The 15,495-nt window shown below is 44.2% G+C and overlaps 1 protein-coding gene across 1 annotated transcript in view; it reads left to right on the forward strand.

The window, feature by feature from the left end:
* Positions 1–15,495, forward strand: part of LOC144762216 (uncharacterized) — a 498,270-nt gene that overhangs the window by 271,157 nt on the left and 211,618 nt on the right. The window contains exon 5 of the mRNA XM_078647367.1: positions 15,175–15,301. Within this exon, the coding sequence (XP_078503493.1) occupies positions 15,175–15,301 (127 nt within the window). The remainder of the gene's footprint in view (positions 1–15,174; positions 15,302–15,495) is intronic.

Genomic DNA, 15,495 nt, shown 5'->3' on the forward strand with positions numbered 1-15,495 from the left:
TGTGCGCCATAAAAGTATCCGACACCATGCGGCCTGCTCGACCACCTCCACGCAGTACACTGTGAGGGGTCACTCCACCTCGCCTCGGGCACTGCACTATACTGTGTTTAGCAAGGTGCAGGCGACAGCATTTATTAGGAATTACTTCAGGCACGGTTTTTGTTTTATGTGTACATCACCAGCAAAAACCGGAGCTCCAGACCAAACAGGCATACAAACAGCCTAGGTAAAATAAATCAGTTGGCACACTGACCTGCACAGCTACCTCTCAGGACTCGACTATATTTGACAGGCGGCAGGCCGGCAATGAAAAAGGAAGCTGCCGCCCGTCATGGCATACACTCCAATTATGTTTTTCAAGGTACTGTCCTGGTAAATTCAGCAACATCCACCCATTCCGAAAACGGGTGCATAATTCCCAAAGGCCCGAGCCAAACGACGTCATCACAACTTAGGAGAAGCCACACTGTTAGCGCCCATAAAACAAATATTTATCAAGATGCAGTGCGCTTATCTCTAGTTATATTCAACAATAGCTCAAGCCAAATCACACAATCTATGTTTGTAGAGGCCACATTAATGTTGGAACCCGTAGGACAATTGCTACTCACCACACTTATCCCCGCAGTCAGGTCTGGCGAGATCCCGTGAGTGCTGTGCAACAACCAGCCAGGCAAACGTCACAGCGCACGTCCAGAATGACCAATCACTGCATGGCTTCACAGTGAAGTCACACAGTGATTGGCCATGCAGTGCTGAGCCTGAGCCAGTGTGCCACCAGCCAATCCTGGCGCTGCATGCAGCGCCAGGATTGGCTAGCGAGGCACATTTGCTGCTCGCCCTGTCGCCCTTAGAAAACCTGGGCTGTGGCACCAAACAAGCACCCCTGGGTCCCGCTGGGGAACTTACAGTGCACATGCTTGTGAAAGTTTTCAACTTTCCCAAGCATGCGCACTATAAGTTCCCCAACGAAACTGTGCCCTACGGTCTGCTGCAGCCTGAGTGTGGACTGTCACTCAAGCTGCAGCAGGCCACCCCCCTACACAATTCCCGCCGGCGGCTGATTGCTAGTATTCAATGTATTTTATTGCGGCCGGCGGCCGCGATGCGTCCATGGTGGCTGGTGGGGCTATGCCCCTACGCCCCAATGGACGCACCGCTGCTACTGCAGGATTAATTATTTAAATTTTAGTGATCACGCTGCGATTACAGGCAAACTGAAATGGGCAGGTATTCATACAGAGCAAATAAGGCACATTAAGCCCGTGATTGCAAAAGCTAATGTGATAACACTACAATTGGCCCTAGCAGATAAAGCATCACTTGTCCCACAGATAATTTAAAAAAAGACAGAGAGACATTTTAACATGCTTAGAACCCGCCTCTAACCCATCTCAAATGACAGCGGCATTTGAGGCCATATTAGCTGAGGTTAGACACCATCTATCTAGGAAGAAATCGATGACCATAACAGTAGGGACCTAGATGGATTGATCATGTGTGTAAGAAATCACTAACTACTTTGCACCAGGCCCTGGGAGTGACTCCTAGAGACAAAACTCTAATGAGGCAACTCCGTTTCCAATATAATGAGGCCAGAAAAAAAAAGAATTAAAATCTTGAAGGAGGAATCATGGGAACAACTTTACCAAGCAGCTGTTACAAAAAATTCGAAGGATTTCTGGAGTATCGTTAACGCCCCCTTCCTTAAATCACCATCAGTCCCTGCATTGGACTGTCATGTTGATGAGGAATCTTGGGTCGGGTATTTTTTCCGTATATTCGATCCCAACAGAAAGTACCCGCGACCCCTCTCAATGATCCACCAATGGTCTTTGAATATCATGAAGTTAGGGAAGCCCTAACCCGGTGCTCCATTAACAAAGTGCCAGGACCGGATTGAACTCCCATAGATTTCTTTGTTGATCATCCAGATCTGTGGGGTCCGGTGCTGACATGTTTTTAATGCAGTTGGAAAATTGGGCCCACCAGATTCATGGAGGTAATCAATTTTGATACCAATTTATAAGAAGGGGGACAAATCTGAATCTAAATGTTATAGACCCATATCATTGCTGGACAGTATAGCCAAACTCATGGGAACGGTTTTGCTGAAACGCTTAGAGGTATGGGCAGCTAAAAGTAATGTTTTAATTCTGGTCCAATACGGTTTTAAAAGGGGTATGGGTACCCAAGACCAGTGCCTTAATCTCAGTCTGCTAATCGCTAAGTACACCCAAGCAAAGTCTGGCAGATTATACCTGGCGTTCATGGATCTGTCCACAGCCTTTGACTGTGTGGCACATGAATACCTATGGAGAATAATGGAGGAAATGTGCATAGATGGGGCGATTATATGGTTTATCAGGCAGATTTATTCATCAGCTATGGCCTGCGTCAGATATGGGAGAGATGGGGAGTGCACCAGGGTGTTCCCAATTAACAGAGGAGTCCGCCAGGGTTGCGTACTTGCCCATTTCTTTTTTCTGTCTACACTAATGGGGTAGAAGCACCCCAGACGGATTCTACACTAGACGTCCCAAAAATTAACAACGTTCGCACACCAATCCTCCTACATGCTGACGATGCAATGTTAATTGCCTGTACGGGTGTGGCCCTACAAAAGTTACTAAACACCTATGTAACATACATGCAAAAATTAGGGCTAAAAACTAATGAGGCAAAATCTTTCATTTTAATCCCTGGAAGGAAGGATAGGAAGGTTCCAAGTTTATATGTTTCCAGAAAAAAAATAGCCCACACCGATACCTTTTCATACCTAGGTGTAACATTTGATAGGCAGCTATCATGGTCCCATATGCACGCTACTAGGGGGCTAAAAGAGAAGCATTATTGCTCTCCATTCTTTCATCAAAAAATTGGGGGCAAAGCCTATCGACATGGTAAGAAAGATATACGCAGCTAAATCAGTGCTGGTAGCATCTTATGGGGCAGGCATATGGGGCCATACTAATTCATCTCCCCTACAAGTAATAGAGGACATTTTTTGGAAAAAGCTAATGGGCCTTCCCGTAAGCTGCTCCAACTTTAATACCCATATAGAATTGGAGGTCCCATATCTGTCTGACACAATCTCTGTGGCACCAATAATTTTGTGGCATTCCATCTGGAGAAGGGAGTCTATTCAGACTACCCAAAACCTAATTGAAGATTGTATATCCATGAAAAATGTACATAGAATTCCATGGATTTCATATATTAAATCGGCCTTCTCCGCTTTAGGTTTGGAACGCCTATTTACTAACCCCAGGGATTGCATGAGCATCTCAAGGCGGGAGGTAAAAACCAGCTTTCTAAAGCAAAGATCAGGTGCCAGACTACAAACAAACTGTACAAAGGTTTTGGTGAAACTATATCTTGAAGGTCCGAAGCCTCAGGAAGGGATAATGTCATACCTATGCACTGTATCAAATGCACGTCTTAGATTCCTTTTAATCAGATTCCAATTAAAACGTATTCCGTGCATGCTGGCCAATCCTGCAGGCGTTTACTCCATAAATGACTTACCCTGCTGTCCCTGTGACAATTTATCTGTACAATCAAATTTACACATTTTTATCTTCTGTAAATTTTACAGGGACCCCCGTAAAATATTTATTGTCCCCTTGATGTGCAAATTTTGTTTCAAACAATGTTGCGTAGCAATGTTCTTTCTACAACCCCTGCCTAACTGTTAAAGATTGCAGGAATCGCTGTTAACATGAGCTGATAGCCATTTTGTACTTGGCAGCCATTTTAGTTAGCCATGTGCTCACCTTTTGCTTCTCCCTCTTCCAGAGCTTTGCACATGCTGAGAAAGGCCTAGCTGTCAGAATGCACCTGCTCCTAGTGTAGAACTGTCAGGCTATTCTTGCTGATGTAAGGAGAGATGTCTCTCCTCCCACTTTGTTGAGCAAGCAAATTTTGTATACCCATATTAGTCAATAAGCATGCTTGTAAGTGTCAGGACCTCCTCTTCGTTGTATGCTGACTAGGCAACAAATGCATCTATAAGGCCCCTGTTCTCTGTACTCCTTAGACTGTCTCCTGCAGTGGCCTGAAGGTACCGTATTACGCAGTCTCCCTCATGTGAGGTTAATAAATGCATTGCTTTTATATTCCAGCTTCCGTGCCAATTTCTTCTTTGTTGGTTTAAAGGACCAGGTGTATCAGTGACTCCCTTAGAAGGTTTCTAGTTCTTCATAACCACATGGTTTGTTTGTCAGTAGCGTCTTTTTTAACGCAATCATGGAAAATCAGGCAACATCACTAAATGAATTTTAAATAGTTTTTATTTACTGTTGTTATTATTTTGCTGTGCTATTTTTACTCAAACTGATATTTACAGCACTCTGTATTTACACTGATTGACTGACTTTTTTTAAAAATTGTGTTCATTTGTCTTTTGCTGTTTTTAAAATGTATTCATCTGTACTTTTATTATCTTATATTATAAGTATCTAATAAAGTAATTTACTAACTGACTGAGGTCCAATATATGTATTAAATACTCTAATCGCTTTTGCCTGAAAAGGATAGGTTCACTGCCTGGGATCTGTTCTTCAAATATGATGTTAACCATTTATATGGAGTCTCAATAATACCCACAGCATGGAAAAGTTGGACACGTTGTAGTGAGATTTTGTGGTCTACCTTGTCGAAGGATGCGGATAAGTCAAGTAGTATCAAGGCTGAGGTAAAACCCTTGTCAAGATCCGTTCTAAGAACACCAATAATGGAAAATATTACCATTTCCGTATTGTGTCTGGGATGGAACCCAGTCTGTTGGGGATCCAAGAAGTTGGAAATTTGCAGATGAGTACTAATTTCTTGTGCCACATTTGCCTCCAATAATTTAGCACCGTACGGCAACAACGAAAACAGACAATACTTATTCAATATTTCTGGCATGCTTTTTTGTGGTTCTCAGGCACCTCACCCACAGTGAGAGATACATTTAAGATTTCTAGTAGTGGCTCCTTAAAAATTCAAGCAATCCATTGAATTAACTTTGGTGGACATGGTTCAGAAGGAGAACCCAATGTAACTTTTGTTATAAGTTTCTGTAAGAGCTCCATGGCCGGAGGATTGAAAACCCGACAACTGGGTCTGATTTTGTCTTCCCTCTATCAAGTCAGATGTTAACCTGGGACTCTTTGCTATTGAATTGAATTGAAATGAATAGGGGAACTTATAAAGAGCGAACTGTCACTCCGAAAGGAGCATCCTGGCGCTATCCGGCTAAGATCAAGCATTCTGAAAAAGAAGGAGCTTGTATGAGAGAGTGACAGACTTCGTGTGGCATTCCAAAGATCCAGGTTTTTAACCCCTTGGCTGCGGCGGTAATTCCGCCGCAGCGCTAGGGGGGAGGAGGGCCACGCGGCGCTCCCATGCTCGTGACGGAACCGCTCCATCACGAGCCTCGGGCGCGCTGTGCTTGTGACGGAGTGGTTCCATCACGGCCCCGCCCGCTCAATAGAACGCGCCGCGCAGGCGCGAAATCAGCTCTGCACAGGCGCGGCGGCCGGGCCGTGACGGAACCACTCCGTCACCAGCACAGTGCGTCCGAGGCTGGTGACGGAGTGGTTCCGTCACCAGCATGGAAGGTGTTAAAGCCTTCCTGAACTGTTTTTCTGTTTCAAGGTGTCCCAGTTCGTCTGGCAGAAAGTTCCATGCTCTTGTGCCTAAGACCGTGACTGATTTTCCTACCCTAATTTTACATCTGTAATTGGGGGATTTAAGAAGATGTGCTGAGGAGGATCTGAGGGTCCTGGTTGTGGTATAGGGGATGAATCTTGCTGACAAGTAAGTTGGACCCTGTTTGTATGCTGCTCTAAAAGTAATCAAGAGGATTTTGAATACAATTATTTTATAAACTGGGAGCCAATGGAAAGCTTTTAGGGTAGCTGATGCAGAGGGAGTTTCAGGGCCAGGTGAGCTGCCACGAGCTAGACCACATGTGATCTCTTCAGTGCAGATTTGTTGATCCCTGCCAGAAGGCTATTACAGTAGTCCAGGCGTGAGAGAATGAACGCCACTGACACTGTTTTCCTAGCCGTTAGGGGGATCAAATCGAATAATTTTTTTTGCGTTTTGATTAGGCCAAAACATGTTCCTGCCATTTTTAGTACATGAGGGGTAAAAGAAAGGGGAGCATCAAATACTACTCCCAGATTTTTTGCAACTTTAACTGTGGCTGGGGGAGCTATGACATCATCCGGCCACCAGGCCCCGGGTTGAAAAGGGTTGTCTTTCCCCATTGGAAAAATCTCTGTCTTGTCTGCAATGCACCGGAGATGGTTATCTTTCATCCATTGGATGACTGCTGAGAAGCAGAGCTTGAAGTTTGCTTCCACCGATGAAGAATCTTTGTCCAGAGATAGAATCAACTGGGTATCATCGGCATTAGATGTAACTTCAATCCCAAAGAATGAGATGAGAGAGATAAGGGGGGACATGTATATATTAAATAGGAGCGGGCTGAGGGATGAGCCCTGGGGCACTCCAGCTGTGATAGACCGTTCAGGTGAAAGGAAGGTGCCCAGTGAGACCACTTGCCTGCGGTTGGTCAAGAAGGACTTGATCCAGGTCGGGACGGTGTTTGAAATGCCGCTGGATTTTATTTGAGCCAGAAGTATCTCATGGGAGATGGTATCAAATGCCGCAGACAAACGAGCAGGATCAGCACTGCTTTCCTGCCTTTGTCTGCGATAAACTTCAGTGTGTCTGATATTTCTAATAGGGTGGACTCTGTGGAGTGGTTTGGGTGAAATCCTGATTGGCGTGGATGGAATAGCATAGAGGTTTTGCAGAATTTTGAAAGCTCTTTGTTGACAAATCTTTCTGTAATCTTCCCCAAAATTTGTAGCAGGGATATGGGACGGAGATTCGATAGGTTGGAGATGTCTACATTCTGCTTTTTCTCCAATAGTTTCAGTAAAGCAAGTTTCCATTCGTCAGGGACAGTGCCAGTGAGGAGTGATGAATTTACGATGTGGTTAATCACTGGGATGACGAAGTGTAACATTTGATGTAAAATCCTTGGGGGACAGGCGTCCTATGGTGAGCCTGATTTACAGGCTGCGATTGCTGACCATGTGGCCTCCAATGTGACTGGTTGGAAATCTTGCATATTAGGCCAAGTCACCGGGCCCGTTTCCTGATCTATGTTGGATTCTGGTAGCATGACTGTTCCAAAATCCTTTTGAATGATCTTTATTTTGTCATCAAAATATTTTGCGATTTCATTGCATAGGGTCTGTGAGGGGGGAATTTCTTTGTGCAATACTTTAGGATCAGTGAAGGATTTTACAATCGCAAAAATCTATTTTGGGTCGTTATTAGCCTCCACTATTTTGTTCTGAAAGTAATTCCTTTTTTCTAATTTGATGGATGTCTGATATATTTTCCTCTTTATTTTGAAATCTTGTCGGTCTACTGGGTTATAAACTCTTCTCCATCTGCGTTCTGACTGCTTGCATTAGAGACGTTGTTTAGCTAGATCTGTAGTGAACCAGGGGTCTTTGTGAGATTTGGCTTTGCTTATCTTCCTGGAAGGTTAAAGGGGTATTAGTTCGTCATTTATTACTGTCATCCAGGTGTGAAAGTGATGGGAATCCTCTGTGTAATCCCTGATGAGGGCTGGAGTCCGGTCTTGTGCAATTTTGGCCAACATGGGGTTGGAGGCTAATTGAGACCGTTTTCTCCTGGGCTGTATCAGTAACGCCTTCTTGGCCATATGTGTGGTATTAGGTATTATGATTCTCATCTGAATGAAGTCGTGGTCAGACCATATCTGGGTCATAGGAGGGTCATTTAGGAGGAGGGGAAAAAGTAGTGCAAACCCCATCCAGTGTATGCCCTGCCCGATGTGTCGACGATCCTACTAATTGACGTAATCCAAATCGTTTGATTATTTCCCTGAAGGTAGCCACCCCTGGTTCGCTCCCATTTTCCAAATGAAGATGAAAGAATGGTGAAATTAGCGTATCTGAGCAGGTAGTGGCTAAGCGTTTCCCCTAGGGTGTCTAGGAAGGTGGTATTCAAACCGGGTGGGCTATAGATAAATGCTCCGGAAAAAGAGAGAGAAGGATTTATTGTGAGACAGAAGCCAAGGCTTTCTGCTTCCTTGAGGGAGTGTAGATCGAAGTTTTTACGTTGCAGTGTGTCCCTGTAAAGGATGCCCAACCCCCCTCCCCTATGTGCTCCTCTATCCTTCCTACAGATTGTGTAGTTGGGGGGGAGTGCAGCCACAATATATGGGTTGCACTTGCCATTTAGCCAGGTTTCAGTTATACACATATAGTCTAATTTCTTTCCTACAATTAACTCTCTAATATCCAATGCGTGTTTAACCAAAGAACGGGCATCAGTCCCCCTTTAATCGTAAGACTACCAGGGGTGGGATCTTTTTCTTTTCTGGTCACTGTGTGCTCTGGGTCAATAAAGAGTATCTCAAGGCGACATTTAATACAGGTAATAGGTTCTGCTACTTTATCAACTTTTAAATGAAAATCACATTCACCATAGGTGTTCAGTATCCTTAGAAATGTGGGCGACAGTAGGTCGCCTGGCAGGAAACTGGCAGCATGGCTGGTGCGCCCGCTGCGCGTCCGGTGATTCATGTCTTTTAAGTAGTCAGGCAAACTCCCGCCGCCGCCCCGCTAGCCTACCGGAAGTTGGGGTGGCCTAGGTGGTACCCTTAATTATATATGTTTTGCCAATAAAAAAGACATTTCGTTTTTTGCACCGTTTTTGTGAAAATTTAGAAGGTTGAGTAACTCTGTCAATAGCCGAAAAGTCACACATGATTTTATACATATCTTTTTGAGGATTTTGTGCTTACAAATCTTAATTGAATAGTATGTACTTTTACTCTGTATAAGCCATTTCCTATATTCAGTCATGCCCAGATTGAACATAGATTTACTTAAGTCATCGTACTTCTTACGCCATTGACTCTTATGGTGTCTTAGTATTACATTTTCTTCAACTATCTCACTAGGGAACCAGGGGGCTGGTGACTATTTTTGTTTACATAGCTTCTCACTACTGTGTTGACTAAACTATGCCTCTGGCGTAGTTCTACGAGGTTTGCAAACCCACTCATAGGTGCCACATGTTAACTTAGTTCAATGCACCAGTGCTAAATTTGAAAGACAGGTTATTGTAGTCCGTTACTTTTGCGTTACTAACAATCTTTGGAGAAGGGATCAGGGACACCGTGGTAACAGTAAACCAATTTTGTTCTTTACAGTATCACACACTCAGCACTAAGAAAAACAGACACTTAACTAAAAGCATTTATTACAGCAGGCATGCCCGGTCATGCTCATTCATGCCACCACGTCTGTCTGCTCAACCGTTTTCAGTGTGTTAGCCATGGTGAGTCCAGAGTGGTACAGCACTAACTCGGTTATGGGTTGGGTGAGCCATTGCTGGCTGTATAGTGCCCTCTGCCACTGAAATTTACTTCCTTGATTGCAGCACTGACCCGAGCACCTGCCCTCATTCCAGCAGAGTCGCCGGCGGCTGTCCTATCTCCGTGACAGTCTAGCTGCCTACGCCGTATGATCACTGGCGCCGCTCTGGCTGGAGCTGGGCAGGTTCCGTTCATTGTCTCTTTGGCTTACTTGTCACCCATTCAGGCCCGGTTCTAGCGGGTGGGCCAGGCCCACCCAAACATAAGCCTGGCCCACCCAAACATGAACCGTGGCCCTAACATCAGGGGGGCAACAGCAAATGGCCACTGCAATTAAAACGTTAATCTGAACGTTATTTTTCTTATTTTTCTAGGAGTTGCGTGATTGGGCCTGGGCTTTTTCTCACAGGCACCCCCAATCACGCATCTCCTTTTAGGAAGGTGGGTAGTGTCCCCGCCCACTTGTGCAGGTACAGGGGCATGGCGAAGGGGAGAAATCCTCTTTGGCACCGGGTAATGTGTGCGCACTGTCCTACTGCGTGGATATTTCAGCGCTGGAGAAAAGGAGTTTGTTGCTCCAGATTCACCTTTCCTGACCCCTTCAGCTGTTTATGAGATCGGGCTGTGCCACAGAGTTTGAACGGAGCAGTTAAGAGAATGTGTGGCTATTGTTCCATTTCTTTTTAAATCTGCAAAGGCCCAGCTAGATGTATGCTTCGAGGATGTGTATATATTAGTTTTTTTTTTTTAAATCTATGAGGTCCCAGCAGGACACATACTTCGTGTATGCTGTGTATATTTTATATCGTTGTATCCTTATCATGACGGATGCAAGACACAGCTACTAAAATGTCCAGATAACTCTAGTGATTAATGATCCTGCTGGAGAGCAATATTTTGTCTGTTCCTAATTTTTAAACGCAGATAAACTGTATTTATCTGAATAGCTCAGTGGGTTACTTGCAGTACAGAAGTTACAATCCTAAAATAGGACAGTGACCTCATCAAAGAGCTGCATACAAACCGGAATGGTATAATTGGAACTTATTTTTTTTAGTGTTGCGATATAGTTAGAATTTACCCTTTCTTTCATTACTCTAATTTTGCCATAAAGAGTTAGTTTTGGCAGATATACATTTAAATCAGTAAAGCCAACTCCGCAACCACTGGGGTATGCTTTAAGTCCTGTGTGTGTGCTTCTCCAGACCAAACCCTCTTAAAACATGCTGCCCACCAGTATGGATGACATGTGATACCTACACCTTGCAATCCTCATTGGCTTATGTGACATTCCCTATAGACTGATTTACACACTTGTATGATTCATTGTCTCTGCATGATGTAAGTACTGTGACACCCTACACTATGAGTAGCGCTATACAACAATTGAAATCGAATATGAGAGAGGGGCTACAGAGAGATGAACGACACTGTTGGAGGGTGACAATTAGGGAATCCGAGGAGGAGGTCATGGGGGGCTACGGAAAGATGAAGTGCACTGTTGGAGGGTTGTAGTGAGGAAGTCTGAGGAGGAGGTGATGATGGGGAGAGGCTATGGAGCTATGAGGGGCACTGGTGGACGGTGGCAGTGAGGGAATCCAAGGAGTATGTCATGGGGGCTACGGAGAGAGGAAGTGAACTGTTGGAGGGCAGTACTGAGGGAGTATGAGGAGGAGGTGAGGAGGGGGAGAGGCTATGGAGCAATGAGGGGCACTGGTGGAGGGTGGCAATTAAGGAATCCAAGGAGGAGGTCAAAAAGGGGAGAGGCTATGGAGCGATGGGGGCACTGGTGGAGGGTGGGGATTAGGAATCCGAGGAGGCTGTCATGGGGGAGAGGCTATGGAGCGATGAGGGGCACTGATGGAGGGTGGCACTGAGGGAATCCAAGGAGTATGTCATGGAGGGGCTACGGAGAGATGAAGTGAACTGTTGGAGGGTGGTTGTGAGGGAGTCTGAGGAGGAGGTGATGAAGGGGAGAGGCTATGGAGCGATGAGGGGTACTGGTGGGGGTGGCAATTAAGGAATCCGAGGAGGAGGTTAAAAAGGGGATAGGCTATGGAGCGATGGGGGTCACTGGTGGAGGGTGGCAGTGAGGGAATCCAAGGAGTATGTCATGGGGCCGGCTACGGAGAGATGAAGTGAACTGTTGGAGGGTGTTAGTGAGGGAGTCTGAGGAGGTGATGAGGGGGAGAGGCTATGGAGCGATAAGGGGCACTGGTGGAGGGTGGCAGTGAGGGAATCCAAGGAGTATGTCGTGGGGGGCTACGGAGAGATGAAGTGACAATCAATGAGGGGATGGGAGGAGGAGGTCATAAGGGGGAGGGGCTACAGAGGGATGAGGGGCACTGTTGGAGGGTCGCAATGAGGGAATCGCGGAGGAGGTCAATAGGGGGAGAGGCTATGGGGCGATGAGGGGCACTGGTGGAGGGAGACAATGAGGGAATCCAAGGAGGAGGTCATGAGGAGGAGGGCCTTTGGAGAGAGGAGGGTGCTACTGAGGGGATTCGAGGACGAAGTCATGAGGAGGAGGGGCTTTGGGGAGATGAAGGGCACTGTTGGAGGGTAGCAGTGAGGGAGTCTGAGGAGGAGGTCATGAGGGGGAGGGGCTACAGAGAGAAGGAGTGCACTGTTGGAGGATGGTAGTAAAGGTATCTACAGAGAAAGAGGTTAGTGGTGAGGCACCAATAAATAACTCTCCACATGCTCTGTATACACGCAGAAGCAATCCTTGTATCTTGGTGACTGTTTGCAAGTAGATATGATGTAATCGATGGCTTGTAGACTACCTCCAGAAGTGACAAATTGGGCCAGTAGAGGCCCACCCAAAAGCACCCTTGGCCGACCCAAACATAAATTCCTGGAGCCGGGCCTGCACCTTTCTGTGGCTCATTCACACCTTTAAATGTTCCCTCTTACATTTAGATTATTTTTATCATCACTGTGCTGAGCCTGTCACAGCTCTGCTCACTGCTTGGCTTCTGTAATTGTAATTGAATGGACTTGACTAGGCCCTGCCTCAGTGCCCGGTGCCCCTCCAGTTCAGTCTGGGCCATTTTTTTTATATTGCTTGAGGTTGGGGCTGTAATTACTTGAAACAATAAAACATGCCATTTCAAACCACCCAAGTGCAAATAAAAGAAGTATTTTTAGAGGAAAAGGCAGTAGCGACAGGCCCGCCTGTCAGGGGAGACAAGCTGCAAACCGAAAGCACACAATCTCTTATCAAAAGCTCCGTATGATCAGGTTACAAGGGCACTATGTTAGTGTCCTTTCATTTCTGGTGCTTTGCAGCAGTTTAAAGAACTTCCTAGTGTTTTTGGTTGCTCAAATAGGTGTAATTTCTGATGTTTATATGTTTCCCTGGCCTTCATTGCTTGCTATGGCTCACAAGAAAGTTTTACTCATTGCCATTGAATTTCAAACATAACAACACTGAAAAAATGAAAATATCACACTTAAGCAATCTTAAACCTTGGCAGCTATGTCCATATGAACTGATACATGGCTGGTACACAATGAAAAAATCATTGTTATCTGTTGTTCAGTTGTTGGCTTTGGGTACATCTCTGCGAATAGAAGGGTCTGACAGATGTCATGGTATGTTACTTTTGTAAATCTGCCATCAGTGAAAAAGATTACAATAAAATGTCACCTATTCTAGTTTTCACTACTTATTTTCATTATTTTCTATTTCAATGATTAGTTTATTTGGGAAAACCATGAGCAATCTAATGATATTACCCCTATATTGATGAATTCTGAATTTTGTCAATGTTTCCTAAATGTATCGTTATCTGGTTTCACCAATGAATTTTACAACTGTTTCCACAAACTGCAAGTAGAGAGAAACAACAGAAAATAGAAAAGATTGACTATCACTTAGAAAAATGCAAAAAGTGTTGTAAAAATTGGTATTCTTTTACAAGTCTTTCTGATTCTGCAAGCTGGCAAGAGGGGAGCAATTTTAGCACAGCAAACTTTTTGTTGATGCCAGCTTTAGAAAAAATATGTATGCTTTCTTGCACAGCATTTGTTTCCAATTAAAAAGAAAATCGCTAAATGTTTGGCTATTTTCTTGGTTCCCTCCAGTGGTACCACAAAGTCTGGGTATCATTAGAATCCCCAACATTTGGGGCTTATAGTAGACCGTGGAAGGTTCAAATTTTGCAATTGGTAGGTTAGTGCCAGAATAGATATAGGGCCACATGCATCAACGAAAATGCCGGCCGCAAACGGGCAGATTTGCAGAATCTGTCCCTTGCTAAATTTGCGATTACTTAAATTGTGATTGCATTTAAGGAATCGCAAATTGTGATTCCTTAAATGCAGTGCATCATCCAAAACAAAATTGCGATTTTGCAAATAAGAATCACACATTACCATCAATTTCATGTTGATGGTAATTGCGCATGCAATTCCCATTCATTACTATGGGCCTCTCGGCCCATAGGACTAAATGGGAAGCCATTCCTTAATTGCGACTCTTAAGTTGCGATTTGCAATTAAGGAATGTGTAGGAATCACAATTTTTTTTGCGATTCCTACATGTATAGGCAAATGTGATTCCATATTAAGAAATCACAATTGCCTATATTGATGCATGTGCACCAATGTATCTTATTTGGATGTGATTGTAGTGCACTGCCACTAATAATATAATAGACCAGATAGAAAGGATTGGAACGTCTAAATAAAACTATTACAAATATGCTAAACATGCTGAGAAGTGCTAATACTGTTCTATCTTGAGTATAGCCAGGGCCCTGGAATTATGCAGCAGAGGATGGCAAAATTATGATGCAGGGTTGACTAAATTATGCAGCACGAAAGAGGCAAATTATGGAGCCTAATGTTGTAAATTTTCTGATAGTATTACTTCGATATTGTCTGTTGTACACTTGTTAACATTGTCTGGGCATAGTTTGGTTGTCATGTGTAGCAGTTTAACACTCAAAATCAGTTAAAAGCAACATAAAAGTGACTACACAAACGTTTAAACCTTTTGCGATAGAAACAAAGATTTTTTTTGCTGATGATATATTATGTGGAAAATGTGACGAATCCATAATTATGTGAAAAACTCTGTGGCCCCACAATTGCATAACTCCAGTGGCGCCAAGTATAGCTATTTTGCCGAGAAGACCTAACACTATGCTAGTGCGGATATTGGAATCCTAAGAAGAGGCACTGGTATGTCTGATTTAATTTATGACACACTGGTGAGAAGTTTTTGCACTGTCCAGTACTGTGCTAAGAAGTGCAGGTTCTGCTAAGAGGTGCCCTTCCTCCAGCATTCTATGATTCATTTCTCTATTGAGGCTGCCATCCAGTGCCCGTTTTATACTATTAAAAGCACAACAGTTCTGAGAAGTGCCCCATTCAGAAGTATGGATCTGTTCCACTAAGTACTGGAACTGTCTAAATAAATGTGTTGAGAAGTGCTGCTATATGTCTATTAAAGGTATAGTCCCCAGAAGCACTAGTAACTTTTCCCAAGACCTTGGTTTGTTCTCGTTCCTGCTCAGCAGAAGTGCAGAATCCAAACTCAGTCCTTGCTTGTCTGCTGAGATTATCAAGAGTGCAAGGACCTAACCGGGAAACAAGCTATATTTATACTCTTATCTTCACCAGGCATGGATTTGACTATTAAAAAGCTGCGTCTATTGGCATTGTGTTTTTTGTAATCTCCAAAGAGATCATGCAAACTCAGCCCTCGTTGCTTTTGTCCTCAAATCCTTCTTTTTTCTACATAGGTGAATGCCCACTGATGCACTACCACTTACCCTATCGATGGCAGATCGAAAAGGTGCCAGGAGTCTGGGAGGACCTCCCCTGTATGGAAGATATTGAGAAAGCGTACAACGATCCCAACAACACCAGGTACAATTGATATGATGATAATGAAAAAAACAGATAAACTACGTGTGTAATTTCTTTCCTTTCTGATACACCTTCTAAGATGTGAAAAGTGTCATGCCATGAGAAGTAGTTCTTTTTGAGCCATTAGCATTGGGAACATAGGACATTTAGAAAGCTTTACTCTGAAGTACCCATGTTCAATGAATGTATCTATT

Source organism: Lissotriton helveticus, chromosome 1_1, assembly GCF_964261635.1.
Source record: "Lissotriton helveticus chromosome 1_1, aLisHel1.1, whole genome shotgun sequence".
Taxonomy (NCBI): Eukaryota; Metazoa; Chordata; class Amphibia; order Caudata; family Salamandridae; genus Lissotriton; species Lissotriton helveticus.